The sequence below is a fragment of the Muntiacus reevesi genome, chromosome X (genome assembly GCF_963930625.1).
Source record: "Muntiacus reevesi chromosome X, mMunRee1.1, whole genome shotgun sequence".
NCBI lineage: Eukaryota > Metazoa > Chordata > Mammalia > Artiodactyla > Cervidae > Muntiacus > Muntiacus reevesi.
Window position 1 is genome coordinate 144,873,320 of NC_089271.1, and position 14,119 is coordinate 144,887,438.

Below are 14,119 nucleotides of genomic sequence, written 5' to 3' on the forward strand. Positions count from 1 at the left end.
GCTATAGCCAGCAGACATGGCAGTATCCAGGGAAGAGAACAGCAGGACAGAAGTAGTATGTAGCACTTACCTGGCATCACACAGGATTTGTGAGTGCAAACAAGACCTTTGGGTACTATCCCCACTATCTGAAGGGAATCTATAGGGGATGGGGTTTGGCCTGTGCCAGTAGGGGAAAAAATATAGCTCACATGACCTTTACCTCACTTGGTTCCACTGAGGCCCCGTAATAAATAATTCATAAATAATAAATCATCTTATTCCTATTTAAGTAGGAAAACAATACCCTTAAACAAATATGAGTACAGTACCTGGTTTACATTTCTGCCTAAGAGATTCAGAAAAAATGAGATTTACTTTTCTTTTTTAAAGTTCTGAAAAGTATTTATTAAGTGCCACATTATCTTTATAAGCTGATTGACAAATTCTTTCATTGCTTTACAATTTTTCCCATTGTATTGTCTTTTTTTTTTTTTTGGTAACACGTAAAATGTGTTCATCTTGAGAAAATGAGAAATAAAGATGAAGCAAAAATGAAAAAACAAATCACCTGTTATCCTACCACACAGATAGTCACTGTTAAATCTCTGCAGTATATACTTTGAGTTTTTTCTTTGCATATTAATATATAAATATATACTTTTTACAAAAATGGGATACTACATATACTTTTTGAAAATTGCTTTTTTCCACTTCACAATATATACTGTGCATCTTTCCATGCAAATGGAGAAGACATGATTGAAAGAGGATGTCTTGCAGATGGGGGTGAGATGCAATTTTATGCCAGTTACAAGAGAAATACCCCAAAGCCACACAAAAAGTTCAGATTAGGAAGACGTTGTAAGGTATGTAAGAAAAAGCAAACACATCGGACAAAACAAAATTCAAGGCCGAACACATTAAATAGGATAAGGACGGTTCCGCCTGGCCTTCCAATGCATGATCATCAGTTTGTTTCGTACTCGCTTCATCTCTTCCATCTCCTCTGCTACCTTTATCATCTCCTCGTTGCTTAAATTTCTGCCGTGTATGTCCCCTCTAAATTGCGGGCGGGAGCCGGCCAGCCTTTCCTTAAAGCTTCCCTCTTCTAGCTTGTGTTTGCCCACTCCGCAAGGAGGCTGCTCCATGGGAGGGCGCGCCTCAAAAAGGTCCTTCCTCGACAGGCGCTCCTGAGGAGGGCGCTCCTCGGACTCGAGCATCTCGGGAAGGAGCTCAGGAAGGAGTTCCTCGGGAAAGAACTCCTCCTCCGAGGACGCCTCCTCCGAAGACTGCTCCTCCGGAGACGACTTTTCGGGAGACTGCTCCACAGAAGGCCGCTCTTCATCCGCCTTGGGCGAGCTCTGTGGCCGCTCCTCGGGCTCTTTACAGGCTTTTTCCATGTTCAGGATGGTCTTTTTTTAAGCACGGTGATACAGAGGAAACAAGAAAGGCTGAGGCGAGTCAGAATATGCGCTGCCTGGACTAAGACCCCGCCCACGAGTTCCAATACCTGCCTCTTTCCCAGTTTGGGCCCGGGTCCTTCAACCTACACTGACGGGAGGGGCTCTCCGGCCCCCGGGATCTCGCCGCGTCCGGTTCCCCTCCCCCCCGCCCCACCTTGTCGCCCCCTCCTTCCGAAAGCCCACCATTTTCCCGGCAGGCCTTGCCACACAGGCCTCTCCCGCAGGGACCGGGGCGGAGCGGGCCGGCGGTGCCGTGGACCCGGCTCCCTCCAGCAACCTCCCTCGCACCCCATCCCGGCCCGCTGCCCACCCCTACCCCTACCTGAACCTCTCCGGGCGGCTGGTTCCGAGGCGGCCTCTCCTCCAGGTGCCCCGCTGTGACCTGCGGAGCTGCAGACAGACGCCGAGACAGGGTAGGGGGCGGGGAGGAGGGAAAGACTGACACACGCCCCTTTTCTGGGCACCGGCCGCCGCCCCCCTGTATTCCCCTGCCCCCACCCCGCTCCATCTCAAAGCTTCGTCCTCCCCTCCCCCCCCCCCCACCCAGTAACGCTCGTCATTTCTTTTCAGGCGGGAAGTGAAAGCGAAGGACTGCTTAGAAACTATTTCTCAGTGCCCGTGTTGTCTTCCCGGGCGGGGGGATCCACTCACCTCTCCAGCCCGCTCCCTAGACCACCATTTTTGGCACCGAAATGGGGGCGCGGGGGCGGGGTTTTGCAGGGAGAACGCCTGGACTCAGTGCCATCCCAATCCCAGAGGTTACTGGGCAGCACCAACACACCGATTTAAGAGGGCGAAGGGGACTTACTTTCTTCAGCTTTCCCCCTCGTCCAAAGGGCGATAGGCAGATGGTGTCTGGACAGGCAAAAAGGACCAGGACGAGAAGGACTTGGGCAGACACGGGCTCTGGTCACGTGAGGGCCGCGCGTCACCGCCGAGCTCAGATCCCCAGTTACCACTTTGACCGGCGGCCGTGCTGCCGCAACCAGCCGGTATTTCTTGACCCCCGACACACTAGACATCGTCACTCACCTCTCTTTTGTTTATGTATGCCTTTTCTTGGTTACTAGAGATGGTCAGCATCCAGTCTTGAGGGTTATTGCCTCTTCCTCTCTGTCTCTTCCCTTAATAACACCTCTCTCCCTCATTCTCCTGTCATCAGCTACCAAGGCCCATTTTTTCCCTTACAGTTAAGATCCTGCACTTAAATTGGACTGTTTCTCTTTAATGAGTCACTATCATATGCCACTTCTTCCAGTTTTAATCCACATCTATAACTCAATCATGTCCGTTTAGGTTCTATCAAAATGATTCTCATATCTTGTCATTTTCGTGGACAATAAGCTTTCACTTTTCCGTGACTTCAGGATTTTTTGAGTCTCTAGACCAAAATCACAAACAGAAGCGCCGGTCTAAATTGGTAATCATTCAGTTCTAAAACTCTTGAATAAAGTAAAGTTTGTAAAGAACATGAATCTAAAAAGACTGAGTACTTTGATTTTCATAAATCGGAATGCACATTAGTGCATCTAAGTACAAATAGTTGGAAAACATTGATTATCTGAAATGGGAGCATTTTTGATGGAGAACATGGCATTATTAATGGGCTTCCCTTGTAGCTCAGTTGGTAAATAATCTGCCTGCAGTGCAGGAGACATGGGTTTGATCCCTGGGTTGGGAAGATCCCCTGGAGATGGAAATGGCAACCCACTCCAGTATCTTTGCCTGGAAAATCTCATGGACAGAGGAGTCTGGTGGGCTGCAGTCCATGGGGTTGCAAAGAGTCGGGCACAGTTGAGCCCGACTAACACTATGGCCTTACTATGTATATATATATATATGTATTTGCATATTGTATATATGTACTCTACATATATATACAATTCAGTAATTGTAATAGAAGTAAGAAAGAATTTACCCCCCCCCCCCCCTGCTTTGAGCTGTAATCTGCCTTCCTGTAATTTACACACATTGGTTCTGGTCCTCCCTTCTGGAGTGTTAACAAAAGAAGCATGTGCGTGTGTACTAAGCTGTTTCAGTCATGTCCAACTCTTTGCAACCCCATGGACTGTAGCCCACAAGGCTTCTCTGTCCACAGGATTTCCTAGGCAAGAATACTGGAGTGGGTTGCCATGCCCTCCTCCAGGGGGTCTTCCCCACCCAGGAATCTAACCTGAGTCTCTTACATCTCCTGTACTCGCAGGTGGGTTCTTTACCACTACCGCCACCTGAGAAGCCCACAAAAGACATATAAAATAACAAAAGTGCCTTTTACCCTTGACAGCCTGACTCTGGCAAAGTTAATATTCTGCTTCTTTCCCCTGCCCACCTGTGAGACACTGTGCGATATTCTTGACTTTTTTTCTGTGACTCTACTTCCTCATCTGCAAAATTGGAGACAATTAGTACCTACCTCATAGGACTGGTAAGAGGAATCAATGAGTCAGTATATGTAAAGGACCTGGAGTAGTGCCCAGCAGATAGAAAGCACTTTATAAGTATTAACTGTAATAATAGTAACTAATGATAGTATGATAATACTTCTAATTATCATCCTTTTTTTATTAACATTATTGAACATGTGTGCCAGGCATTGCACTAAGCACTGTCACATATGCTATCTCATTTAATCTTTAAACAATTATGTTCTTACTGTTTGTTTTTTGATTCGGTTTAATTTCCCAAGGTATTTTGGCTCATTCTAATGTGATATATTTGTTCAAAGTCACTCACCATTCTACATGCTCCTGAATTTATAAATGTCTGAAAATACTGAATATTCCTCCTGGTGTAACATGGAGGTATTTGACCACATCCTTCATTCTAGAATAGCTGAGATATATCTACAGATGCATCATAGATTTCATAGATTTCATAGATCATAGATTTCATGGATGCCATATCACACAGTTGAATCCACTTTAAGGTGCAGTCAGCTTAGAACCCCCCAATCCCTGTTAATGCACTTCCGTAAATCAGTTTAGATTTTTTTAAAGAGATTATTTATTTACTTAGTTTTAACTGAGCTGGGTCTTCATTGTTGCACATGGGCTTTTTCTAGCTGTAGTGATTGTGGGCCATTCTTTGTTGCAGTGTGCAGGCTTCTTATTGTGGTGGCTTTTTTTGTTGTCAAGTGGAAGCTCTCAGCATGTGGGCTTCAGTAGTCATGGTGCACAGGCTTAGTTGCTCTGTGGCATGTGGAATCTTCCCAGACCAGGAATCAAACCCATGTCCCCTGCATTGGCAGGCAGATTCTTTATCCACTGTGCCACCAGGGAAGTCTATCAGTTTAGTTTTAACCCAAGTGCAGAAGTTTGTATTTTTCTGGGTTAAATGTTGTCTGTAAGATTCACTTCCTCATTCTTTGAATCCAGATTCAGTACATGAGCTACAAAATATTAGTTTATAGCACACTATTAGTACTAAATGGGATGATAACTTCAGCAAGCTCAGGAAAGATCTAAGGGAGATCCTCAGCAAAGAGCTCTGACTCCTAATGAAACAAATAAATTCCCTTTCCCTTTGGGTGTGACAGCCAGGAGTATGCCCTGCCAGGTCAGCCCTGCTCCTTTCCTTTCTTAGGGTGGATTTACCTTCTGCTGCTGTGACTCAGACAGTAAAGAATCCACCTGCAATGTGGGAGACCTGGGTTCAATCCCTGGGTCAGGAAGATCCCCTGGAGAAGGGAATGGCAACCCACTCTAGTATTCTTGCCTGGAGAGCTGATAGAAGCTAATGGTTGCCTCTGAAATCTCCCAAACCAATATAAATTAACCCTTAATGAGAACTTGGTAAACATGGAGGGCAGACAGAGAGGTATGAGGAATTAGAACCAGAAAGAAGTAATGAAGACAGTGCCTTTGTATTGGCTCTAAGTCTCTTCCTGACAGTAGATAATTTGGGGTTCCTTTGAGAGGATAAAGTGAAGAGGGTTCTGCCATGGTGACAACCATTTGGTACAAAGGAATGTGGTCTGCTACTTGGCGCATATGAGGGGAGGGAAGGTGATGATGATGAAATAATTCTTCCCATGGATTTGATTTGATACTGCTGATTTAGGGTCCTGTGAGAGTTAGTCTAAGGAACTCCATTTTGAAAGTGAGATGCCTCAGGCTCTGGGAGGTTGCAAATTGTTCCTGTGTTTTGTGACCACATGGGCTGTAGTCCTCCAGGCTCCTCTGTGCATGGGATTCTCCAGGCAAGAATACTGGAGTAGGTTGTCATTTCGTTCTCCAGGAGATCTTCCTGACCCAGGGACAGAACCTGTGTCTCCTGCATTGGCAGGTGAATTCTTTATCATTGAGCCACCAGGGAAGCCCAGTGAGGAGCAGAAATGGGATTTAAACCCTGGTAATGTGATGAAAGTGAAAGAGGAGAGTGAAAAAGTTGGCTTAGAGCTTAACATTCAGAAAACTAAGATCATGGCATCTGGTCCCATCATCTCATGGGAAATATATGGGGAGACAGTGGAAACAGTGTCAGACTTTATTTTTGGGAGCTCCAAAATCACTGCAGATGGTGACTGCGGCCATGAAATTAAAAGACGCTTACTCCTTGGAAGGAAAGTTATGACCAACCTAGATAGCATATTAAAAAGCAGAGACATTACTATGCCAACAAAGGTCCGTCTGGTCCAGGCTATGGTTTTTCCAGTGGTCATGTATGGATGTGAGAGTTGGACTGGGAAGAAAGCTGAGCACTGAAAAATTGATGCTTTTGAACTGTAGTGTTGGAGAAGATTCTTGAGAGTCCCGTGGACCTCAGAGAGATCCAACCAGTCCATCCTGAAGGAGATCAGTCCTGGGTGTTCATTGGAGGGACTGATGCTGAAGCTGAAACTCCAATACTTTGGCCAACTCATGTGAAGAGTTGACTCATTGGAAAAGACCCTGATGCTGGGAGGGATTGGGGACAGGAGGAGAAGGGGACGACAGAGGATGAGATGGCTGGATGGCATCACCAACTCAATGGGCATGAGTTTGAGTGAACTCCAGGAGTTTGTGATGGACAGGGAGGCCTGGCCTGCTGCGATTCATGGGGTCACAAAGAGTCAGACACGACTGAGCGACTGAACTGAACTAGCTAACTAATGTGACATGAGACACTGAACCTTTAACACTTTTGTAAAACTGCTACTGGGCAGTGGGCTGTAGCCATGCTTACCTGCAGTCAAGGTGGACAGCAGAGGCCTTTTCAGGGAGCAGGAGCTGAAGGTCCCAGAAGGCAGGCAGGGAAGCCATGCAGGCCACAGGGGATGACTGTCAGCCCCTGCCAGCTGCTGCCATGACAACTGTCTCCAGGGGCATGGCCTTTCTCTGGGAGCTCTGAGGAAGCCCAGGGTAGGTCTCTGGTTCAGGGATCCCTGCTCACTGGTGAGACTGCACTTGTGTGGCAGATACAGAGCCCCCCCACCCTTGCCTACGGAGCCCCTCTCCAGCACAGACTCCATGGAGGTCTGGTTTGCCTTTGCAGGACCCATCTGTCTGGAGATGGACTTGAAGAATTCTGCTCTCTCCAGCCCAGAGGACCCCCCTGCTGCTACCGCCTCTTCATTCTTTCCCAGTGACACCCATGTCAGTACTTGGATCTCAAGACTTTCTGCCTGGAACTGTAGCAGGCCCGTCCAGCCTGGGGCTCCCAGGCCTGCCTCCCCCACCCCTGCCCCAGGGGGAATAGCCATCTTATACATTAATATAAAACATTTGTTGTAATTAATAAATCAGCATTGATACATTGTCATTAACTAAAGTCTATACTTTATTCAAAGTTACTTTTTTTTTTTTAGGTAATGCCCCTTTTTTACTCCTGGATCCTATCCAGAATACCACATACTTTGAGTTGTCATGTCCTTAGGCTCCTCTTAGCTATGACAGTTTCTCAGACTTTTACTGATTTTGATGATCTTTATAAGTATGAGCCAGGTATTTGTAGAATGACTGTCCATTTGAGATTTGTCTCGTGTTTTTCTCTTGGTTAAACTGGGATTATGGGTGTGGAGAAGAAGATCACAGGATAAAGTGCCATTTCATCACATCATATCAAAGCTACATGCTATTGATATCATTTATGACCATTGATGTTGACCTTGACATTGTGTTTTTTATTTATTATTTAATGTTATTCTAAGTAAAGTTGAAAATTTTAACTATTACCATAAATTATATAGTCTGTATTCTACAATATCAGTGTTAATTGCAAATACATGAGCGCTTGACTCATAAGCAAAATCACCAAAATTGCATAATTCACATTTTGTAGCTCATACATGCATATTTATTTACTTCTTAACAGAACAGTAGAAATGTTGCACAAAACACACTCAACTGTTTTTGTGTTACTTTTTGGTACATGCACATGTGCACATTCTACACATGTAAAATGGAATTGCAACTGCGGGTTGTTCTATCTTTTCTTTGTCATCACTTTCAACAGTAAGTGGTTGGCAAATACAAGGAGGTAACATATGTCCCTGATGGCTCAGTGGGTAAGGAATCTGCCTGCAATGCAGGAGTCCCAGGAGATGCGGGTTCAGTCCCTGGGTTGGGCAGATCCCCTGGTGGAGGAAATGGCAACCCACTCCAGTATTCTTGCCTGGAGAATCCCATAGACAGAGGAGCCTGGGGGCTACTGTCCAAAGGGTGGCAAAGAGTCAGACATGACTGAGCACTAAGCACACATATACAATGTATGTCAGGAAGGATATGATTGGATTTCTTGGTCATTTGTGTTTCTTGGAATGTGACTATATGTTGCAAGTAAGTTCTGGGTGGAATCAAGAGGGTGGCCTCTCCAGACTATCAGCAATCATAAAAGTAACCAGATTACCAGTTTCTTGCTTTGAGTCTTGCTAAGCTCCCATTCAAGGCTCCACTGGAATTTGGTGCTCATGGGACACAGGGAATGCAACATGCAAACTGAACAGCAAGAATGACAGATACATATACTTTGTATTTCCTTTCCTGTCCTTTTGCCAGTACTATGCTGTCTTGGTTAATACAGCTTTATAGGAAAACTCAAAGTCAGTTATTGCCAGTCTTCTGATATTCTTTTTCAAGGTTGCTTTGACTGCTACAGATTCTGTGCATTTTCTTACAGATTTTAGGATCAGCTTGTCAATTTTCACACATACACAAAAGTCAGCTGGGATCTTAATTGGAATTATACTGAGTATACAGATCTGGGGAGAATTGCCACTTTGACAGTATTGAGTTCTCTGAAACATGAACATGGTATACTTTGTCATTTGTTAGGTCTTCTGTGATTACTCTCAGCAGTATATTGTAGTTTTCAGTGTATAAGTCTTCATGTATTTCCTAAAATTTATCCCTCCTGACTTCACTCTTTTTGATATACCATCGCAAATGGTATTTCAGTTTTTCATCTTCCAATTGACTATTTCCAGTATTTAAGATATATACTTGATTTACATATAGCTACCTTTTATCCTGAGATGGTTGCCAAAATCTTGGCCCCCTGTCCACCAGTGCCAAATTAAAAAAAATGCAGAGACAGTTTGGAAAAAATAGAAAAATGGCTTTATCTTTGCCTGGCAAAGGGGAATACACAGCAGGCTAGTGCCTCAAGAACTATGTCCCCTCTCTCTAGGGGATCAGAGATTTTTATATCCCAGTGAAAGTCTTTCTTTTTTTTTCTTCTTTGCAAAGTTTCAAAACAGCCACAGCTGCTACCAGGCAACTCAGCAAGTGTTTTTGTTTTACAAGTTTGGTAAAATAAACTGAAATTTTACTGTTACAATAAAAACCAAAAATTTATTGTTTGGTCTGGTGTCCCTGAAGTTATTGACCTGTGACCTTCTTCTGAAATGCAGAATGTTACAACAGGGTGTTGAAGGAGGAGAATGCCATGTGTAGAGTATAATCTATATAGACTTACAGTAATTAGCTTTGTGAAGGACAAGTTCAGCTGCAAATGTTTGTTAGTAGTAATAGCTAAAGAATAACCAAGATTGTTTAACTCTTGCAGGCCTGTTTGGCTGGTATGTGCTGAAGGCTGTTCACTCATTTCTGTTTTTGCTGCAACAAAACTATGCTAAATTCACTTATTAGTTCTAATAACTTTATATAGATTCTTGGCTTGGTGATTTAGTTGCTAAGTTGTGTCCGACTCTTGCGCCACTCCTCTGTCCATGGGATTTCCCAGGCAAGAATACTAGAGTGGATTGTCATTTCCTTCTCCAGGGGATCTTCCTGACCCAGGAATCGAACCCAGGTCTCCTGCATTGCAGGCAGATTTTTTACCAACTGAGTTACAAGGGAAGTCCAATATAGATTCTTAGGGCATTCGGTATACATACTCATAATATTCCTGTAAATAAAGACAGTTTTACTTCCTTCCCCATCTACACACTTTTTCCCCTGGCCTTAATTGAACTAATTAAGATTTCCAGTACATTGTTGAATTGCTTTCACTGTTATTTAGTTGCTAAGTCATGCCCGACTCTTTGGGGCCCCGTGGACTGGAGCCCACCAGGCTCCTCTGTCTGTGGGATTTCTCAGACAAGAATATTGGAGTGGATTGCCATTTCCTTCTCCAGGGGATCATCCTGACCCAGGGTCTGAACCTGCAACTCTTGCTTGGCAAGGGTATTCTTTACCACTGAACTACCAGGGAAGCCCCACATTGTTGAATAGCAGTGGTGAAAACAGGCATCCTTGCATTGTTTCTTTAATAGGAGGAAAGTGTTCAGTCTTTCGCTATTAAGTATGATGTCAGCTATAGTTTTTTCATAGATGACTTATTTCAGGCTAAGGAACTTCCTTTCTAGTCAGAATTTCCTAAGGAATTTTATCATAAGTGAGTATTATCTTGGATCAAATGCCTTTTATATATCTATTTAAATGGTAATAATTTTTCTCTTGTATCCTGTTAGTATGTTGAATTATATTGCCATGACCAAGCTCATGATAAAGCTCATTTATTATACTTTTTATATATAGCTGGGTTCAACTTGCCAAAATTTTTTAAAGAATTTTTGCATTTATGTTCCTGAGGTATATTGGTCTTAGATTTTGTGTAATGTTTGTGTTTAGTATCAGAGTAATTCTAGCCTCATTATGTAAGAGGAGAACTCTTCCTCTAATTTTTGAAAAGAGTCTGTAAAATTGGTATTATTTCATCCTTGAATGTTTGATAGAATTCACTAGTGAAGATATCTGGGCCTGGAGTTTTCCTGGAAGTTTTTAATATATTGATTTTTTTGTAGATATAGGGAGTGGCGTGCTGGAGCTGGCATGTACTAGCTAATTGAAAGCTGATTGCTTTCATCTCTTAACAAATAATCTTCATTCAATGATCACATTGATAGCTTAAAATTGGCCATGGTTTACACTGTAGAAGCTAGATATGCTTATAAATTAATGACTTTATTTTCTTCTAGAGACCTGATGGTTAAAATCCATTCTTCTGTTCAGGTCTTCAATTTTTAAAAATTTTTGTTTATTTATTTTTGGTTGTGCTGGGTCTTTATTGCTGCTCTTGGGCTTATTTAATTTGCCACAAGTGGGTGCTATTCTTCGTTGCGGTGCATGGGCTTCTCATTGAGGTAACTTCTCTTGTTGCAGAGCATGGGCTGTAGGTGCAGTGGGGTTCAGTAGTTGCAGCACAGGGGCTCAGTAATTGTGGCTCACGGGCTCTAGAGCACTGGCTCAGTAGCTGTGGCACATGGGGCTTAGTTGCTCCACAACATGTGGGAACCTCACGGACCAGGGATCGAACCCATGACCCCTGCACTGGCAGGCAGATTCTCAACCACTAAACCACCAGGGAAGCCCCTTCAATTTCTTTTTGAGTGACTTTAGCAATTTGTATCTTTCTGGGAATTTGACAATTTTATGTATGTCATTAAGTTTATTGATATAATTGTTACTCATAATATTACCCTTACTATCCTTAAAATGTCTGGAGTATCTATAATGATGGCCTCTTTCATTCTTTTTTAAAAACAGTTTTATTGAGGTATTATTCACATATCATACAATTGAAAGTGTACATTTCAGTGGTTCTTAGTATATTTGCAAATATGTGCAACCATCACCACAGTCAATATTAGAACATTTTCATCATCTCAGAACAAAAGTCCATACACTTTAGCTATCATCCATCAGCCCCCTCATTCTCCGCAAACCTAGGAAACCACTCCTCTACTTCATGTTTATATGGATATACCTATTCTAGACCTTTCATATTGATGGAATCACATAATATGTGGTCTTTTGTGACTGACTTCTTTCACTTAGCAGAATGTTTTCAAGGTCCATAAATGTAGCATGTGTCAGTACTTTATTGTTTTTTATAACCAAATAATATTCATCATCTGGATATACCATACTTTAAAATCCATCCATCAATTGATGGATGGACATTTGCATTGTTTTTGTCTTTTAGCTATTATGAATAATGCTGCTTTAAACATTCATATACAAATTTTTGTGTGGACATATATGTTTTTGTTTCTCTTGAGTGTATAACTAGGAATGGAATTGCTGTGTCATATGGTAGCTCTGTGTTGTGCATTTAGAGTCATCTTGCTGCAGTCCATGGGGTCACAAAGAGTCGGACACGACTGAGCAACTAAACTGAACTGAACTGTCAGTGTCTACAGAGATGTTCACAGGGATTCTGATAGGGAGTGCATTTAATCTGTAAATCAAGTGGGGATTATTGTCATTTTAACAATATTAAGTCTTCTGATTCATGCAGATGAGATGTTTTTCCATGTTTAGAGCTTTAATTTCTTTCAACAGTGTTCTTAAATTCTTTTTTTTTTTTTTTCATTTTGGTTGCACTGGATCTTGGTTACCTCATGGGCTTTTTCTAGTTGCAGGGAGCATGGGCTACTCTTCATTGTTGTGCCCAGGCTTCTTATTATGGTGGCTTCTCTTATTGCAGAGAACAGGCTCTAGGCATATGGACTTCAGTAGTTGTAGCACACAGGCTCAGTAGTTGTGGCACATGGGCTTAGTAGTTGTGGCACACAGTCTTAGTTGCTCCATGGCATGTTGAATCTTCCCAGACCAGGGATCGAACCTCTGTCCCCTGCATTGGCAGGTAGATTCTTTTCCACTGTACCACCAGGGAAGTCCTGTTCTTAATTTTTTTAAATGTATAATTCTTATACTTTTGTTAAATTTATCACCAAGTATTTTATTTTTTGATGCTACTGTAAATGGAGTTGATTTCTTATTTTCACTTTTTTCCAAGTATATATAAATACAATTGATTTTTGTATATTGAAATTGTATTCTGCCATCTTGTTGAACACATTTATTAGTTTTAATAGTTTTTTAGTGGAGAAGGAAATGGCAACCCACTTCAGTATTCTTGCCTGGGGAATCCTATGGACAGAGGAGCCTGGTGGGATGCTGTCCATGGGGTTGCACAGAGTCAGACGCGACTGGAACGACTTAGCATGCATGCATGCATTGGAGAAGGAAATGGCAACCCACTCCAGTATTCTTGCCTGGAGAATCCCAGGGATGGAGGAGCCTGGTGGGCTGCCATCTATGGGGTCACACAGAGTCAGACACAACTGACGCGACTTAGCAGCAGCAGCAGCAGCAGCAGCAATTTTTTAGTGGATCCTTCAGGATTTTCTGTATAAAATCATGTCATCTGTGAGTAAAGATAGGTTTACTTCTAGCCTTTCCAATCTGGATGCCTTTTCTTTCTTTTTCTTGCCTGTCATAGCTAGAACCTCTAGCACAATGATGAATAGAGGTGGGAAGAGCCAACATCCTTATATTCCTAATCTTAAGGGGAAAACATCCAGTCTTTCACCATTAAGTATGTTAGCTGTGCATTTTTTGCATATGCCATTTGCCGGGTTGAGGAAGTTGTCTTCTACTTCTAGTGTGTTGTGTGTTTTTTTCACAAAAAGATGTTTGATTTTTTAAAATACCTTTTTTTGCACCTTTTCAGATTATCATGTGGTTTTTGTGGGTCTTTTGTTTGTTTATTCATTTTATTTTTGGCTGCACTGCATCTTCTTTGCAGGACATAGGCTTTTTCTAGTTGCAACAAGGGGGGGCTACTCTTTGTTGCGGTGTGTGGGCTTTGTGCAGTGTTCTCATTGTGGTGACTTGTTGTGAGGTGTGCAGGCTTCAGTAGTTGCAGCACTGAGGCTCAGCAGTCTCAGCTCATGGGCTTAGTTGCCCCACTGCATGTGGGATCTTAGTTTCTGGACCAGGGATTGAACCCATGTCCCCTGCATTGACAGGTGAACTTTTAACCACTGGACCACCAGAGAAGTCCCTGTGTTTTATTCTATTGCTATGGCATTTTACATCGGTTAAATTTTGGATGTTAAGCCAGCCTCACACTCTTGGGCTTCCCTTGTGGCTCAGATGGTAAAGAATCCACCTGCAATGCGGGAGACCTGGATTTGATCCCTGGGTTGGGAAGATCCCCTGGAGAAGGGAAAGGCTACCGACTCTAGTATTCTGGCCTGGAGAATTCCATGGACTGTATAGTCCATGGGGTCACAAAGAGTTGGACACAACTGAGTGGCTTTCACTTTTCACAATCCTGGAATAGATCCCACTGGTGTAATTCTTTTTATATGTTGCTGAATTCACTTTTTGGTATTTTTGTGGTGGATTTTTGCATCCATATTTATACAAGATATTAATCTGTAGTTTCCTTTTCTTTTTTTTTTT

The 14,119-nt window shown here is 42.8% G+C and overlaps 1 protein-coding gene across 3 annotated transcripts; it reads right to left on the reverse strand.

Moving 5' to 3' along the window:
* Positions 1-352: 352 nt before the first annotated feature.
* TCEAL1 (transcription elongation factor A like 1) lies at positions 353-2,342 on the reverse strand. 3 transcript variants are annotated; one of them, XM_065915596.1, is made up of 3 exons: positions 2,254-2,342; positions 1,768-1,835; positions 353-1,394 (listed from the first exon to the last, which is right to left on the reverse strand). In XM_065915596.1, exon 3 carries the CDS (start codon positions 1,380-1,382, stop codon positions 903-905), a length of 480 nt encoding a protein of 159 aa, XP_065771668.1. In that variant the 5' UTR covers positions 1,383-1,394; positions 1,768-1,835; positions 2,254-2,342; the 3' UTR covers positions 353-902. The 3 variants fall into 3 exon arrangements, with proteins under 3 accessions (XP_065771668.1, XP_065771670.1, XP_065771669.1); XM_065915598.1 differs by lacking the exon at positions 2,254-2,342 and adding an exon at positions 2,097-2,233 and having other exon boundaries at positions 353-1,433; XM_065915597.1 differs by lacking the exon at positions 2,254-2,342 and adding an exon at positions 2,097-2,231.
* Positions 2,343-14,119: the final 11,777 nt, after the last annotated feature.